Source organism: Lupinus angustifolius, chromosome LG20 (assembly GCF_001865875.1).
Source record: "Lupinus angustifolius cultivar Tanjil chromosome LG20, LupAngTanjil_v1.0, whole genome shotgun sequence".
Classification (NCBI taxonomy): Eukaryota; Viridiplantae; Streptophyta; class Magnoliopsida; order Fabales; family Fabaceae; genus Lupinus; species Lupinus angustifolius.
This window is the reverse complement of record NC_032028.1, coordinates 20,279,446-20,296,749: the sequence shown is the minus strand read 5'-3', so window position 1 is coordinate 20,296,749 and position 17,304 is coordinate 20,279,446. Positions and strand designations below refer to the sequence as shown.

The following is a 17,304-nucleotide window of genomic DNA, read 5'->3' as shown; positions in this document are numbered from 1 at the left end:
GTATATAAAAGTTTATATACAATAAATGTATTATGTATCATTAATTTTTATTACTTATACTTAAGAGTCAAATATTGATGATTAAATAGAATTGATTTCATTTTTGTCATGGTAATAACATTGAAAAATATTAGATAATTTTATTTTCATAAAACCACATTAACACACAACACCTTACTTAATGAGAATAAAATATCTCAAAAGATAACTTATCTACATCGGCCAATATGAAATGTGTATTATTTTGTTATGCTTTAGAAATATTTTTATAAAAAATAATTAAATATGACACATGTCATAATTTTAGTAGCTATAAGAAAATAATTTATCTCCTTATACCAGGAGATACTTTATTCCTTGCATTTAAATTGATATATTGTAATATAAACTCAAGAAACCAATATATATCTCACACTCAACCTTACATCTTCCATGTTTCATATGCTACTAGCAAAGTAGCAAGTTATAGGATCCCACTTGGTCGGACCAAGGCTTAAGCATTGTTGAGATAGCTACAGATATTGATCCCAACCAGTTATCACGATCCAATTTTCGGTTGAATACCAGCTTCACGATCCAATTTTCGGTTGAATACCAGCTTCACGACTGTTCCTTAATGACAGTATTGGTCAAACCAGCAATGTTTTGCATGGCCAAACTCCTCCTCAACATCACCTCTACTATGAATCCACCATAACAAATTAGTGAATGAGTTCCCATCATCAAAAACTTTCAACCTTCTTATATTTTCCAATGCACTTTCTTTGTCATAAGTTCCTTCCATAGCATATACAAACTCTTTCCACTCTTCTCCAACATCTTTTCTATTCATATTAAGCAAAGTCCATTCCACAAGTTCCTTAACATAATCAACATCTGAGAACAATGCCTCAGTAATAGGAACTAAAGGTAAAACCTGAATTCCAAGCCTGCATTCTCTCCTATGTGATGGAGCATACCATAGTCCACTATCTCTCTTATTTGCCCAAAGAACACCCACTATCTTGTTCTCTCTAGTAAAATCTTCCTCATACAACTTATCTCCTTCTTTTACATGCCACCACATTTGTGCTGCATGAATTTCCAATGCTGCAAGTGTCGATCCGATCGTAATAAGATAGGTGTCACCATATGCCAAACCCATCAATGCTGCAGAGTAATATGCATTTACAGCTTCACTTGTGCTATCTTGATTTCTTCCGTCCGCAAACTCGGTTAGCCCTCGAGCCCAAGAGTGCAATTTGTAAAGGTCGAAACACCTTAGACGCGTGTAATTCGAGTTTGATCTTCTTCCCAAGTTCATGAAATCTGCCATGAGTGAATAGGCTTGAGGCTTATACTTCCTACCCCAAGCTGGATCAATCTTTGCAAGCACTGCGATTCCGTAGAGGAAGTACCCTAATTGATAATGATGATTATTATAAATACCAAACCCAGAATCAGCACCTGAATCTTTAGACCCTTGTTTAGTAACAATTCCTCCCCATTTTCCATCATAGAGAAAGCCATTTCCATTGAAATTTCCATCTAACCATGGCTCAATGTTCTCCTTCAAGAACTTCCGAATCGGCGGTATGGCATCAAAGAAAGACACCTCTTCAGCTATCAACGCCAGCCTTGCTGCCCTTGCTATCTCCTTCCCATAAAAGTAGCATGATGTTGTTGTTATACCTGAGGAACTGAGAGCATCCACATCTTCCGAAAGAGCCGAAAAAATCTCATTATGGTATTCTTCCTTTATACCTCTTATGGAATGCCAAGTAACAGAAACAGGGTGTGCTTTCAAAAGCCATGAGTCTCCAAGAACACCAACAAGGTCCCCATCAATGCTTCTATACTTGAAACCATCAAGAACAGTTGCATTACAGTCATTAGAAGATAAAAGCTTAAGGTGAAGAGGATTTGCTAGCATTAACAACTCTCCCCACCCTTTCTTTTCCCATGTGTATTCCACACTGAAAGGCTTTTTGAATGCTGCATCACCCGAGACAGGGTAACAAGAACTGGACAGGTTGAGGACTGCCTCATACTTCGGGTCGGAATCAGGTAACACTGCTATCCTTATTATGCCAGAAAAATCATAAGAGGTAATCTCATAAGGGCGATGATTCAATATGATTGGTGAGGATGTGTATATGAGCCATGTTTGGCCATTGCTGAGTTGCATGGTGTGCTTGTTGAGGGAGCTATTCGGTGTGAAGGAAACAATGGAGTGGTGGAGGGTTATGATGGAAAGTGGAGTAGGACGAGTCACGGATGCCGTAACAAAAGGGCTTCCTCTGACAAGGAAGAACCTCAAGTTTGAAGAAGGAATGTCCAAAGTGACACTGAGATCACTGAAGGAAGAGATAACATGCTTATCATGTGAGTCTGGGTTTTTCTCCGAGGCAGAAATGGTGATATGGGGTTTGAAAACTTGGGAAATGAAAGAAGAGTTAACCGAGCGAGATGGGTAAGAGATTGAGAGGGAGGAGTTTGAGGATTGGATGAGGTAAGGGTGAATGTACTCAGGTTGGTCACCATTTTTTAGGACAAAATTTTGGAAGAAAGAGTTTGTAGGGAGTGGTTTCGAGACAAGGTCTGGAGAGAAAAATATGGAAGGGTCAGGGAGAATTCTGGAGTGTGTTTGAGGGAAGAGAAAAGGAGTATTTGGTTGCTTTGAAGGAGGAGAAAGAAGCAGTTGCGGTTGATGTGGTCGTGATGGTGGTGGTGAATATGGTCGTGATGGTGGAGGTGGAGGTGGAGGTAGAGGTGGAGGTGAAGGCAGAGTTGGTGGTGCTGGAGGAGGAGGAGGTGGTGGTGGTAGTGGTGGAGGAGGAGGTGGTGGAGGTAGTGAAGCTGGTTGTGGTCTACCTTTGAAGGGCCTTGTAATTTTTCTCTCTATAGTTCTTCTGAATCTCTTCAGCATGGTGAGTTTTGATTTGGAAACTATGTTTGAGTATGGATTAGGTACAAGCCAAGTTAGCTTCAAAATCATATATAAGGGTTGGTTATAATACTTAATGCATAAAGAAAAGAATTGAGAGTAGTATGAAGAAAGGAATTGTTTAGAAAAAAAATGAAAGGAAGTTATGAATATACAACAAAACCAGAAAAAAATGTATGACAAAAAGAAGAATTGATGCTATGCTTGGGACTTGGCTTGCATGTGTACAATGGATATTCTCAACTCAATGTTCAAGGAAGGGATGGCATGCAACAAAAATAGACAAACTCATCATTAAAACATTTATTTAATGACTCATGTCACGAGTTCAAATCTTGGAAGCAGTCTCTCTGCTTGTGGGGGGTAAGGTTGTGCATGTCTACCATCCTCAGAACCCACAACGTGAGAGATTTGTGTATTGAGCCGCCTTTTTCGATGGTGAACTTGGCGAAGCAGTAAGGTTGCTGTTAGTGAAGGTTCAAATCCTGAAAATTGCCTCTCCGCTTGCGGGTAAACTGCATACATCTACCCTCCCCAAACCTCACTAAGTGGGAGCCTCGTATACTGGGTTGTCCTTGATTATATTATATATAATTATCAATGAACATAATTTATGATAGAGCATTATTACGTTATTCGATCCATGTAGCCGATACCCTAGTAGTAGGATAAAGGCTTGGTTATTGTTATTGTATTATATTATATTATACATAATTAACCATTCTAAAAAATATATAACCACACTGTAAACATCATCACCACCTTGACCACAAACAGATACAACTACACATCACCACCTCGACTATTACCATTATCATCACCCCGACCACAACCATCTTGACAATGGCGATAAACACAACTACTACTCGACGGAATGGTGCAACATGGCGGCAACTCAACTACACAACCATGTAGCCGAAATGTTTTCTTGCAACTTCTCTCATTTCCCTTCCTCCACAAACTTTATTTTTTCTGGATTGGTATTCTTATCCTATCCTTTCAGATAAGCTATCATCTTTTCCTAAAAAAGTTAGATTTAATATGTGCAAAAATCTGAATATTGAATTGTTTAATTAATTATCATCATGGGTTTGAGCTTGAAAAAATAGTAGTCTTTTCTTTAACAATTGGGACTTGAGGACTTGGAAGGTAAATAAATATTGATAAATTTTAACTTCAACTTAGGCACATGGTCCTATGATATATGGCCTCTGAATTGTAGGGTATGAATTGTAATTTTTTAATTACTCCAATTTTTAATTATTCATTCTATAGAAAGTGAAATATTTTGTATTATCCACTTATATTAGTTTAAGACTTTAAGGCAACATGATTCTGTCTCTTTTACAAATATATTTTATAATACAAGCTTTTGTATGGCACCCCTCACTCTAACAAAAATCTTGTGTTTTCAAGTACTGCTTATTAGTGCAGGAATTATATTAGAAGTTTTCTATCAACACCAAAGAGATTGTTTATGAAAACACTTCTGAGCGCTTACAGATTAACAGAACAACGGAGTCATCATACCATTAGCGGGATTCGAACTCGCGACCTTGTGGTCTTATGAGTTGATTCCTTACCAAGACCAACCTCTAATATGTTTCAATCTGGATTCCGGAATGGCGGAATCACTTAAAGCAAGGGCATAAACTAATATTCATCAATACTCATATAGTATTATAGTGTTTGGTTCATATGTTCCAATCCGGTCTATATTAGAGTGCTTCGAAGTTGAAACAGCTACCATCACTTTAACAAATTAAATTCCGAAAAAAATGCACAGCAAAGATTGAGAATGAATGAATAAATCCACAAACTTTATTACTAAAAGAACTTTATGAAACATAAATCAGTTTGGTAAAGAAATAGGTACAATAAAAGATATTATCATAACAATTCTTATTTTATTTTTCGACATTTGAAGTCTAGCAATACCTAGTAGCAGTAATGACCGAACCAGCAGTGTTTTCCATGACCAAATGTCTCTTCTTCATCACCTCTGCTATGAATCCACCACAAGAGATTAGTCAAAGAATTACCATCATCAAAACCACTTAAGCTTCTTATCTTCCGCAATGCACTTTCGTTATCATAAATTCCTTCCAAGGCATACACAAATCCCTTCCATCCTTCTCCAACACCTTGCCTATTCAAAGCAGGCGATGTCCACTCCACAAGCTCCTTCACATAATCGACATTCGAGAACAAGGCTTCGGAAATAGGCAGTAAGGGTAAGAGTTGAATGCCGAGCCTGCACTCTTTCCACTCAGGTGGAGCAAACCATAGTCCACTGTCTCTCTTGTTATTCCATAGAACACCAACGACCCTGTTCTCTTTTGTAAAATCTTTATCATACAGATTACCTCCGGATTTTACTTGCCACCACATTTGCGCTGCATGAATTTCCAATGCTGTGAGTGTCGATCCAATGGCAACCAGATGCGTGTCACCGTATGCCAGACCCATCAAGGCTGCAGAATAATATGCATTTACGGCTTCACTAGTGCTCTCCTGATTTCTTCCGTCCGCAAACTCAGTTAGCCCTCCAGCCCAAGAGTGCAATTTATAGAGGTCAAAACACCTTAAACGTGTATAATTCATGTTTGATCTTCTGCTCAATGTCATAAAATCTGCCATAAGTGTATAGGCTTGAGGCTTATATTTCCTACCCCAAGCCGGATCAACCTTAGCAAGCACTGCAATTCCGTAAAGGAAGTATCCTAAATGATAATGGTGATCATTGTAGAGTCCGAACCCGAAGTCAGCACCAGTATCATTAGACCCTTGTTTAGTGAGAATGCCACCCCATTTCTTATCATACAGAAATCCATTCCCATTAAAAGTTCCTTCGAGCCACGGCTGAATAGTTTCCTTCAAAAACCTCCTAACAGTTGGAATCACATCAAGAAAACACACCTCTTCAGCTATCAATGCCAATCTCGCTGCCCTTGCAATCAATTTCCCATAAAAATAAGATGAAGTTGTTGTAACCAACGAGGAATTTAGACCCTCGACATCTTTTATAAGAGCCGAAACAATTTCATCATAGGATTCTTCTCTAACACCTCTACTAGAATGCCAAGTAACAGAAATAGGATCAGTTTTCAAAACCCAAGAATCCCCAACAACACCAACAAGTTCACCATCAATGCTTCTATACTTAAAATCATCTAGAACAACAACATCATCATTATCACTATTACACAAAAGCTGAAGATGAAGAGGGTGTGCTAATAGCAACAAATCACCCCAACCTCTCTTCTCCCATTTATACTCCACACAAAATGGTTCCCTTATAACAGCATCACCAGACACAGGGTAACAAGAACTGAACCTGTCAAGAATCGGTTCGTGTCGCGAATCCGAATCAGGCAGCAAAACAATCCTTATAATCCCAGAAAAAGCATCAGAAGTTATCTCAGAAAGACTATGATCCAACTTGATTGGTGAAGAAGCATAGATAATCCAAGTTTGTCCATTGTTGAGACTCACAATGTGTTTGGTAAGAGAATCATTAGAAGAAAATGATAGAATTGCATGGATAGTTGTAATTGAAAGAAGGGTTTGTTGTGTAACAGAAACAGTGAGAAAAGGGCTTCCCCTAACAAGAAAGAAAGTGAGATTTGAAGAAGGGATATCCAAAGTAACACTAAGATCATCAAAGGAAGAAACTTTATGGTCAAAATGTGAACTTGGGTTGGTTTTTTGAGAAGCAGAGATTGTAAGATCAGGGATGAAAACTTGGTATATGAAAGAAGAGTTAGAAAACTGAGATGGGTAAGAGAGAGAAAGTGATGAATTTGAGGTTTTGATGAGATAAGGGTGAATATATTCAGGTTGGTCACCATTTTTGAGAACAAAGTTTTGGAAGAAAGAGTTTGTGGGTAGTGGACAAGATATGAGGTTTGCAGAGAAGAATGGTGAAGGGTCAGGGAGAACAGTTGAATGAGCCTGTGGGAATAGAAAAGGACCATGCTTTTTTATTGGAGACATTGCCAACAATGGTGGTGGTGGTGGTGACGGTGGTTTTGGTGGTGGTGGTGGTGGTGGTGACGGTGGTTTTGGTGGTGGTTTTTGGGGTTTGAGGTTTTTATAAGGTTTGGGGTGTTTATTAAGTGCAATACTCACCTTGCGTCTGAGTTTTTTAAGCATTGTTTGACAACTAACTTTATGGGTATTTAAGTGATTTTTTTAGAAAAAATTGATTTTGGGTAAGTATAGATTTTGGATTGGAATGTTGAATGCAACTTCTTTTAGGAAATTTTTGTTAGGTTAGTTGGGTTTAGATGTTGATGGACATCTTAACGAACATAATAAAATTCACATGTATACTTACATTATTCATCAACGAGATCATCATATCATAATACGATAAATTTGATGTATTGAAATAATATGTCTATTATTTAGAGATGCTTATGATATTGTTTAGAATGTTTCTTCACTTATTCTAAATATTAAAGAATAAATATGAGTTGAAACACTAAAATTAAAAAGTAATTGTTAATCTTACTATAGAGGATGATCACATATGCAGAAGAGGTTGTGTTTTTTGGTTTATGGGTGGGATTTGATTGGTTTGGGGGAATTGATAAAAAAAGGATTTTGAATGAATGATTATAAATATTGAAGTTGAATTAAGGAGGAAGGTATTTTAGGGCATAAAGGAATGTGAAGAAAGAAAGCAAGGTGAAGTTGCAAGGAAGGGATAAGTGATCATATGTAGTTGGTATATGTGACCAACAACATGATGAAAATAAGAATTATGCTCTAAGGGAAGGAACTTCAATTTTAGGCTTAACCTTTTTTTTATGTGTTTATGAATATATTCAAATATATAATTTGACAAGAGAAAAATATGAATGTATTTATAATGTAAAGAGGTTTTTATATCGTTATTCTATCATATATTATTCATATTTGATTATCATTAACTTAACTTCTAAATATAACTAATATAAATGAATGATGAATTACATATTGTGTTAACTATGCATATATATTACGCTTAGGGGTGAGCATGAGCCGGGTTAGGATGAGTTAAGGCTTGTCCTTATCCGACCTTAAATATTGGTTGGACTACTTTTTTGAACCCGACCCGACCCTAAATAGCGACCGAGTCAGCCTTTAAATCCGACCCGACCCGACCCTAGACCTGATTAAATATAATACATACTCATTTTAGATAAAGATTTCTCAATATTATTTATTATTGTGAATATGTAGTTTGATATATAAAATGATATATGTATATATATATATATATTATGGGAAAAAATTAAAGAATAAATGATATTTTCGACCAAAATGGTATCATTACTCTATACACATTTGAGTATAAACACATACGAACATGATGAGCGAATGACCATGGGACGGGTCGGGCCGAGTCATGCTTGGTCCCTACACGACTCTAAATATTGACCGAGTCTATTTTTTGAACCCGAACCTTACCCTAGACCCCATCAGACCCGACCATATTCGGACCTGATCACATATTGAATAAACTATATATATTATACTGTTAACTGATAATTTGGTTAATTAAATTATCAAATTGGGTTATCACAACTAAGTATAAAAGATTATCAAATCTATAAGGACTTGCTTGATACTAGTCTTTCAAATAAAAATAGTTATTCTAAGTTGGTTTTAAAAAATGGTTTTGCTTGGTTTATTTGATTAACTAATTACTAACTAATTGATTAAATTATTTAGAATAAAGATGTAGAGATTGAATTTTACTATTCACTATCAGTACACACCTGTCTCGGAAATACTAACTCATTTTTCAATGATTCTTTCACACAATGGACCTCAATGATACTAAAAGCTAATATCTTAGTCAATTTAGTAACTCATGAAATAAAGCTTCATATCTAGTAACTTTACACACAAGATGAAGAATTGTGACTCACAAAACATACCTCTATATCTAGTAGTCTATACATGTGAAATTGAGTTTTAATGTAATACCTCAAATATACCAATCGTAATGTCTTAGTCATATTAGTAGCTTATCCAAATAGCTATTTGTCTAGTAACTAAACTAACAAGATGAAGATATATGAACCATTAATCATGCATCTATGCCTAGTAGTCTATATCAATAAGATTGTGAGTTATTTAGTTATTGAATTAGCTCTGTCTAGCAACCAAAACAACTAGTGACAAATTGATACAAGTCTATATCTAGAAACTATACCAAATTGATGAGTTGAATAAAGTCAGAATTACAAGAAGGATTACTCTAATATTTTCATTCACAATTCTTACGAAAAGGCGATCAATCATAAAGTAATCATTAAGCACATAAACAACTCATAAGAATAAAAAAAATGAAATAGCATAAATTTGAATCACATTGTATATATTAAGATCATATTACATTTAATCCTAACAAGTAAAAGGTTTAGCTACACGTTATCATGGTAACTAAACACTAAGCTCATAGGAGAAAAAATTATCTCCTCAAATAGCATAGATTGACTCCTTTAACCTTTCCATATTGCTTATACACCTTAATCCAAGCTAAACTACCCTAAGAACTAAGAGAAATTGAGTAAAAAGTGTTCCTATTCGAATGTCTTCCTTACATACTCAAATTGAACTCTTTTAAAGTGTCTGAATTCTGACTTTCACGCTCAGAGCATGTCCATGTGTTGAGCGCATCACTTCGTATAGTCATGCTCGACCTTTTAGTGCACCTCCTTGTGCTCGGCGTACCTCCTTGCCTCGCTTGGCGTGGAAGAGCCGCTTATCATATCCGAAGTAATGACTAATTATTGAATTTCATAATTGATTTCGTTAGGCGCTGAGCGAAGGTTGCAAGCTGCAACTTTTGCTGAGTGTGGCTTCTATGTTGGCTGCAGGTCAAACATAATCTTTTCACAAAAAACTTCCAAATTTCGAGCGCAAGAATTACGATTAGTGCAACCAATTTTGCATTTTCATCGATTCGACGACTCATATTGAAAATTCATATGTTATAAACATCATATCCAAAGTTCAGCTCGATCCTACAAGGAATGAATGAGGTGTCACAATTTTACTCAAACCGCTCATGGTTGAATCCTTACTTTTGTACGAAAACTTAACTTTTTGCAATAATCCTCCGATTTTGGCATGCACAAAACTCCAAAGGTAATATTTAGCAATTCAATATATTTTAAGCTTTTAAGATCAATTAACCAACAAATTGAATTAAGTAAAAAGTTAAAGTGCCACAAAATTGGTAGTTCATATACCATATTTTGACACTTAACAATAATTAAATATTCAAATCCTTAATGTTTTATTTTGATAAATATAAAAAATTCCATGGCAAACTATTTTTGATCGATAAAATAAAATACGATTTGATCGTCATTTTTCAATTTTAACTAATTTAATTACATGTCTAATATAATTATCATATCACACTAATATGAAATCTAATTGATTGGTTTAACTAATATGACAATATATGTACAAAATTGATTTTGACCATGACAACTTTTTAATCTCATTACTTTGAATCATTTAACGCTCCACAAATTGATGAGATAAGGAAAGAGGTATGACCCAAGAGTGGTGGCCTGATCTTTTATATTAGTAATTATCCAAATCCTATTAAATAATTTTTTTACCAATCCTACAATATACTTGAATATATAGTGACACATAACATTTGATGTTTTTCACAATGACAACATGGCCAAATGATGAGTTTATAGTTTTATATTGTTGTAGCCTTGGTGGCCTAACACACCCTTCCCTTAAACTTCAATCAATCATTCAATTCATTTCTACTCCAACTCTCACACATCATGGTATTATCCTTCATGTCCATATAAACAAAACAACACAAATTTATCGACTCAAATTTTGCCTTATACTAATGAAAATATGTTATGTTAATTAAAAAATTTAAATATTTATTACTTTTTTCTATTTCTGCTTCACCGTGATTGATATGAGACATAGTTTAGGACAACAAATCGTTATTCGAAACATCCAAGCCATCACTCCTTTCCATTCCACTTGTGCTAAAACTAATATCCCCATAACCAACCTAATAAAATATAAAGTCAACTAGGACACATACATCACCTAAATCCATAATCCAAATCTTATAACACTTAAATAACAGACCAAGTTGTACATATAGTAGTTGCCAATGTTGAACAATAATACATACACAAAACTTTAGAACTTCCCTCACCAAACACTATAATACACACCAAAATCCTATCACCATTACACTAAAATCATCACCACCATTAGCAATGTCTAACAACAAAAACATCACTCCTTTTATCTTTCCACAGGCTCATTCAACTGTTCTTCCTGACCCATCAAACTTTTTCTCCCCAAACCTTGTCTCAAAACCACTTCCTACTAACTCTTTCTTCCAAAACTTTGTCCTAAAAAATGGTGACCAACCTGAATATATTCACCCTTATCTCATCAAATCTTCAAACTCTTCTCTTACTCTTTCTTACCCTTCTAGATCTTCCAATTCTGCTGTCATATCCCAAGTGTTTAATGCTGATATTACAATCTCTTCAAAAGAAAGTTCCATTGGGAAGCATATAATTTCTTCCTATAGTGATCTTAGTGTGACTTTGGATTTGCCTTATTCCAACCTTAGTTTCTTTCTTGTTAGGGGAAGTCCCTTTGTTACTGCTTCTGTGACCCAAGAAACTTCTCTTTCCATCACTACTATTCATGCAATTATCTCATTATCTTCCAATGATTCTCTTACCAAACACACTTTGAGCCTCAACAATGGCCAAACTTGGATTATCTATGCTTCTTCACCAATCAAGTTGGATCATAGTACTTCTGAGATAACTTCTGATGCCTTTTCTGGGATAATAAGGATTGCTTTGCTGCCTGATTCGGATTCGCGACACGAGCCGATTCTTGACAGGTTCAGTACTAGTTACCCTGTGTCTGGTGATGCTGTGATAAGGGAACCATTTTGTGTGGAATATAAGTGGGAAAAGAGAGGTTGGGGTGATTTGTTGATATTAGCACACCCTCTTCATCTTAAGCTTTTATCTAATAGTGTCAACGATGTTACTATTCTTGATGATTTCAAGTACAATAGCATTGATGGAGAGCTTGTTGGTGTTGTTGGAAATTCATGGATTTTGGAAAGTGACCCTATTTCAATAACATGGCATTCAACCTTTGGTGTCAAAGAAGAATCTCATGATGAAATTGTTTCTGCACTTAAAAAAGATGTTGATGCTCTTAACTCATCAGCAATAACAACAACTTCATCATACTTTTATGGTAAATTGATAGCAAGGGCTGCAAGATTAGCATTGATAGCAGAAGAAGTTTTTTACTTTGAAGCAATTCCAAAGGTTAGAAATTTTCTAAAAGAAACCATTGAGCCATGGTTAGAAGGAACTTTCAATGGTAATGGATTCTTATATGATAAAAAATGGGGTGGCCTTATAACCCAACAAGGGTCTAATGATTCTGGTGGTGATTTTGGTTTTGGAGTTTACAATGATCATCATTACCATTTAGGCTATTTCCTTTATGCAATAGCAGTACTTGTTAAGATTGATCCAACATGGGGTAATAAATACAAGCCTCAAGCATATTCACTTATGAAAGATTTTATGACTTTGGATAAAAAACCAACCTCAAATTATTATACACCTCTAAGATGCTTTGATCTTTATGCATTGCATTCTTGGGCTGGAGGAGTAACAGAATTTTCTGATGGAAGAAACCAAGAGAGTACAAGTGAAGCTGTGCATGCATATTATTCAGCATCATTGTTGGGTTTAGCATATGGTGATGCAAGTGTTGTTTCAATTGGTTCAACACTAACATCATTGGAAATACTTGGAACACAAACTTGGTGGCATGTGAAAGAAGAAAGTACATTATATGAGGAAGAATTTACCAAAGAAAATAGGGTAGTTGGTGTTCTTTGGGCTAATAAAAGAGATAGTGGATTATGGTTTGCACCTGCAGAATTAAGAGAAGATAGGCTTGGTATTCAAGTATTACCTATAGTGCCTATTAGTGAAGTTTTGTTCTCTAATATTGGTTATGTTAAGGAGCTTGTGGAATGGACATTGCCTGCATTGAATAGAGAAGGTGTTGGAGAAGGTTGGAAGGGTTTTGCTTATGCTCTTCAAGGTGTTTATGATAATGAAAATGCATTGAAAAAGATTAGAGGTTTGAATGGTTTTGATGATGGTAATTCATTCACTAATTTGTTATGGTGGATTCATAGCAGAGGTAATTGATCAAGAGGTATAATTTGGTTATTGAAAAGTGAAAAAAAAATGAGAATAAATTTGGTTAATTGGTTTGGTTATTGAATCATTTTTAGTGTCTAAGAAGAAAACAAAAAAAATAATGTTGTAATATTTTCATGCATTGTATTTGTACCCTACTTATGTAGTTCAATTTATGTATGTTATTTTGTAGTCTCTTTTATTAATTAATAAAATATTTGTGGACTTTTGCACTAATTGGTAGTGTTGAATTTGGGGTGATGACTCAGTGGTGCAAGTTTAAGAGCGATTTATTTCATTTTTAAATGAAAGCCACCACCTAGTTGATGCATGTAATCATGTTTTGTATTAACATTGTTGTTTATTTTGGCTACAATTATATAAACTACTAGGGCATTATTACCAAGGAGCAATAATTATATGAATATATGAGAACATATGTTGTCCAACAAGTTAAGTGTGTCATTGCATGTACCATCAACTTGTGATTGGTTGAAAAATGAATAATATGGTAATTAAAAATGAGAAATGATAGTACATGTTATGATATAAATTGTAGGACAACAAATATGAACTCATGAATTTATGTAGAATCATAATATTCATTTAAAATAGTTGTTACTCGTTAAAATTACTTTAACGTGTAGTGAAACAATTAATACACCCAAGTAGGTAATAAGAGAGACTTAATAGAGGTAGGTATTTACAATGTAAAATTTTTATTATATTTAATCATTTAGTTTTAAATATAAATAATACCAATATAAATAATAGATAATATATAAATTTTGACCGTGACAATATATATATATATTACACTATTCTTTTATTTCTCCACTTGTTAAAAAACCACAAAATACAACTTGGTAATAGTAATTCCATTATCTAGGGATATGCTTAAAGAAAGGAAAGAAAAAATATTAAAGGATTAGAAAGTGAAGGAAGCAAAGAGAAAGAGAAAGAAAGACAAACTTCTTCCTTGTTTGAAGTATGAAATTTAGATGAGAGAAAAGTAAAATAATAATAATGTAATAATATTTTTTATTTAAAAATATAATTAACAATAATGTAATTATATAATTTTACTAAAAGAAATAAACAATAGGTTAATTAAAAATGAGAAATGAATAATAATATAATTATATGAAAATAGACACATGAATAATTTTTTTAGAGGCACTAAAAAACCTTACCTCTCATTAGTCTAACTCGAAAAAACTTTCTAAAACTACCTATTCCATTCCTAACCACACTCCCTTAAATGTATGTCTATGTTAAATAAAAAAACTATATATAATGAATAATATTAGTTTAAGGTTTTGTTTAGTTCAGGAAAGAAAATAGAATAAATTAAAGTCGAAAGAAAGATAATAAAAAATGAAATGATTTTTTAATCATTTGGTTTGAAAGAAAAGTGGAAGAAAATAAGTAGAATGAAAAAGTTTGAATATATCAAATGACATATATATCTTTATTACGCATGATATAAAATGTTTTTTTTGATATATTACATATATTTTTCATAGTGATTATGTAAATATAATATTGATAAATTGATGAATATAATATTATACATTACTAGTGTAAATATTTAGTACATTACTCACAATTCATTTATATTACTTTTTATTTAAGAGTAAATGCTAATTAAAAATAATGCTAGATGATACAATAACAATGTAAAAAACTATTACCCTACTAATACATAAATCTGTAAACTAACTGTGCATAAATATTACTCTCATTTTTAACAGTTAGTTTTCTTTTCATTAGTCAAGAGAAAAGTTTTATGCACATCACATATACATTTTTTCTTTCATTCTATTTTCTCTCTTTAATGGGAGAGGAAAGTTCCACAATCACACCATTTTCTCCCCCATTTTTCTTTCCATCCATTTTCACTCAAAACAAACATAAAGATTATAATCTAGGGTATCCTTGCACCCTTTCTAAATGAACAGCCCAATACACGATTGGTGGAATCTATATAAATATATGCAGTCTTACTTTTAGAAGCGAAGAGACTATTTTATATAATCATAAATCCCTTTAATATACATTCTATATTTTGATATAAAGATTACATCCTTGTGTAAATACAGGCAAAAATACAATATACTTTAACCAAGCCAAAAAATGTAAATATTAACAACTTTTTTCATATAGTAAAATAGATGTTCTAAATAATTCTCTGTAGCTTTGGACCAGATTTGTGACCCAATTTCAACATATAGAACAAAAACTCATTCCATGTGTCAACAGGTCCTGGCAAACACCAATGAACACAGTCATTAAATGTCACATTTTTGTCCTTACCATGTCCAAAATTATTAGGATGTCCATCAGGCCTTAGCAGCATAATTTCAGTACTATCTATCATGTTAAATTTCAGACCCCTTTTTATAGCAACCTTTTTTGCTGCTTTAAATTCCTTAACTTGAGTCAAATATGTCTCAAGAACATACCCATCTAACTTCATTTCTTCATTGCTAAATGGTTTTGTCCTAATACAATTCCCTCCTTTGTTCCAATCTCCATTCTCAAAGTGTGATGGAGAAAATGTCCTAAAAAATGTCACCCCTTTAAATCTTCTAAGGTTTAGAAGTGTCCCAAATGCGGTCCGAAACGCTTTCTTGTATCCGTAATAATGACCAAGGTCTGTGACATTTTTCTTCCCACATTTGTTGCATCCAACAAGTTTTTTATTTTCATAGAATAATAGAGGCTTGAAAAACCAATGCCCTGCTGAGATAATAGCTATGTCAAATTCTTCAACTTTACTAGCCCAAGCTTCATCTGCTTCATCTAGATACAGTTTCATAATGCTATCATCACTAGATTTCACAAAATATGGAGACCATAGATTTGCAAGGGTAAAATTGTATTCAACATAATAGTATCGTTTGAAATATGTTTCATCTGTTGTATATTTCAGAGAAACGTCCTCAGGTTCAGACACCTGAAATAATAAATCACATAAGAACCATATAAGTATGTTTTGAAGATTGTTAAATTCATCTGAATTGGATTTATAAGCCGAGCATGCAAAGCGGGTAATGATTATGATCGAAAAACAATTGTTAGACTTCCAATACCATAATATTATGGTCGATATAAAGTACCACAATTTAAAACCTTTACGAGTTAAGACAAGTTTTCAATACACTCTTAAAAATTACATAAAAAAGTAAGTGTGAATTATTTACTTACATGACTTAGGAGGCATAACAAAGATTGCATCTGATTTCTCCCAACAGAGTCTCCTACAAAGACCATTTTCTTACCTTTAACAACATTTAAGAATTGAGTTGCATCAAATAATGGAAGCTCACATTCATTTGGTTTCCACCTCCAATGAAGAAACTCACTATCAGGTCTTCCAAACTTCATGCAATTTTGTTGATCTATTATCCAATGACAACTTTCATTATCATAGTAAGGTCCTTCATGGTAATGAACCCATTTTCCTGAGAAGATGTTACATTGTTTAACTTCTGTGCTGTTTTTCAAAACACTAATAGAAGATATCTTTTGAGATGGTTCACTTGAGTCTCTCATAAGAGAAAGTGGAAGCATAATGAGAAGAAGAGTGAAGAGTATAAGGATAATGCTTTTAGGAGTGTTTCTTGCAGTGTACTTCACATTGAGAACTTCATTGGTTCTAACCTTCATAATTGAGTTAAATTCTGCATCAAAAACTTTGCTGAAAAGCTTATATAAATATAAAACTTTCTTGTCAAGTTTTTAGTTATGATAAACCTTTCAAGCTTTGATTGAGCTTATACTTATAACTAAACTTTCTCAGAGTATTCATTATTACAGCATAATCACACCAATAAAGTATTGGTCTAGTAATGTAAGGTCTTGTTAGATCCCATTATAATTAAAAGATGAATGTTTCGATTCCTGGGAGTGACATTATACACTTGAAATTGATTAGTTCATTACTCAAAAAGGTAAAAAAATAACCGTATTAGTACACAAAAAAGCATCATTATGAGTTCATTATATGTCCCAGTCTTGTTAAAACGTCATTACTCATAATCATACCCCACGTGTATATAGAGGGAAAGAACAGAAACAAAATTACAAAAGTCTCATTTCCACTTTTCTTTTTTTTGCTAT

General features: G+C 33.8%; 4 protein-coding genes across 4 annotated transcripts; 1 reads left to right on the top strand and 3 right to left on the bottom strand.

Annotated features, from left to right (window-relative positions):
- On the bottom strand, positions 354-2,945 carry LOC109336234 (probable endo-1,3(4)-beta-glucanase ARB_01444). The gene has a single exon (XM_019572702.1). It carries the CDS (start codon positions 2,906-2,908, stop codon positions 614-616), a length of 2,295 nt encoding a protein of 764 aa, XP_019428247.1. The 5' UTR covers positions 2,909-2,945; the 3' UTR covers positions 354-613.
- LOC109336235 (probable endo-1,3(4)-beta-glucanase ARB_01444) lies at positions 4,723-7,172 on the bottom strand. Its single transcript, XM_019572703.1, has one exon. The coding sequence runs from the start codon at positions 7,079-7,081 to the stop codon at positions 4,865-4,867; it is 2,217 nt and encodes a 738-aa protein (XP_019428248.1). The 5' UTR covers positions 7,082-7,172; the 3' UTR covers positions 4,723-4,864.
- On the top strand, positions 11,159-13,292 carry LOC109336700 (endo-1,3(4)-beta-glucanase 1-like). The gene is made up of 2 exons (XM_019573455.1): positions 11,159-13,180; positions 13,256-13,292. Exons 1-2 carry the CDS (start codon positions 11,197-11,199, stop codon positions 13,261-13,263), a joined length of 1,992 nt encoding a protein of 663 aa, XP_019429000.1. The 5' UTR covers positions 11,159-11,196; the 3' UTR covers positions 13,264-13,292.
- Positions 15,251-16,950, bottom strand: LOC109336538 (protein trichome birefringence-like 19). The gene is made up of 2 exons (XM_019573199.1): positions 16,390-16,950; positions 15,251-16,138 (listed from the first exon to the last, which is right to left on the bottom strand). Exons 1-2 carry the CDS (start codon positions 16,849-16,851, stop codon positions 15,359-15,361), a joined length of 1,242 nt encoding a protein of 413 aa, XP_019428744.1. The 5' UTR covers positions 16,852-16,950; the 3' UTR covers positions 15,251-15,358.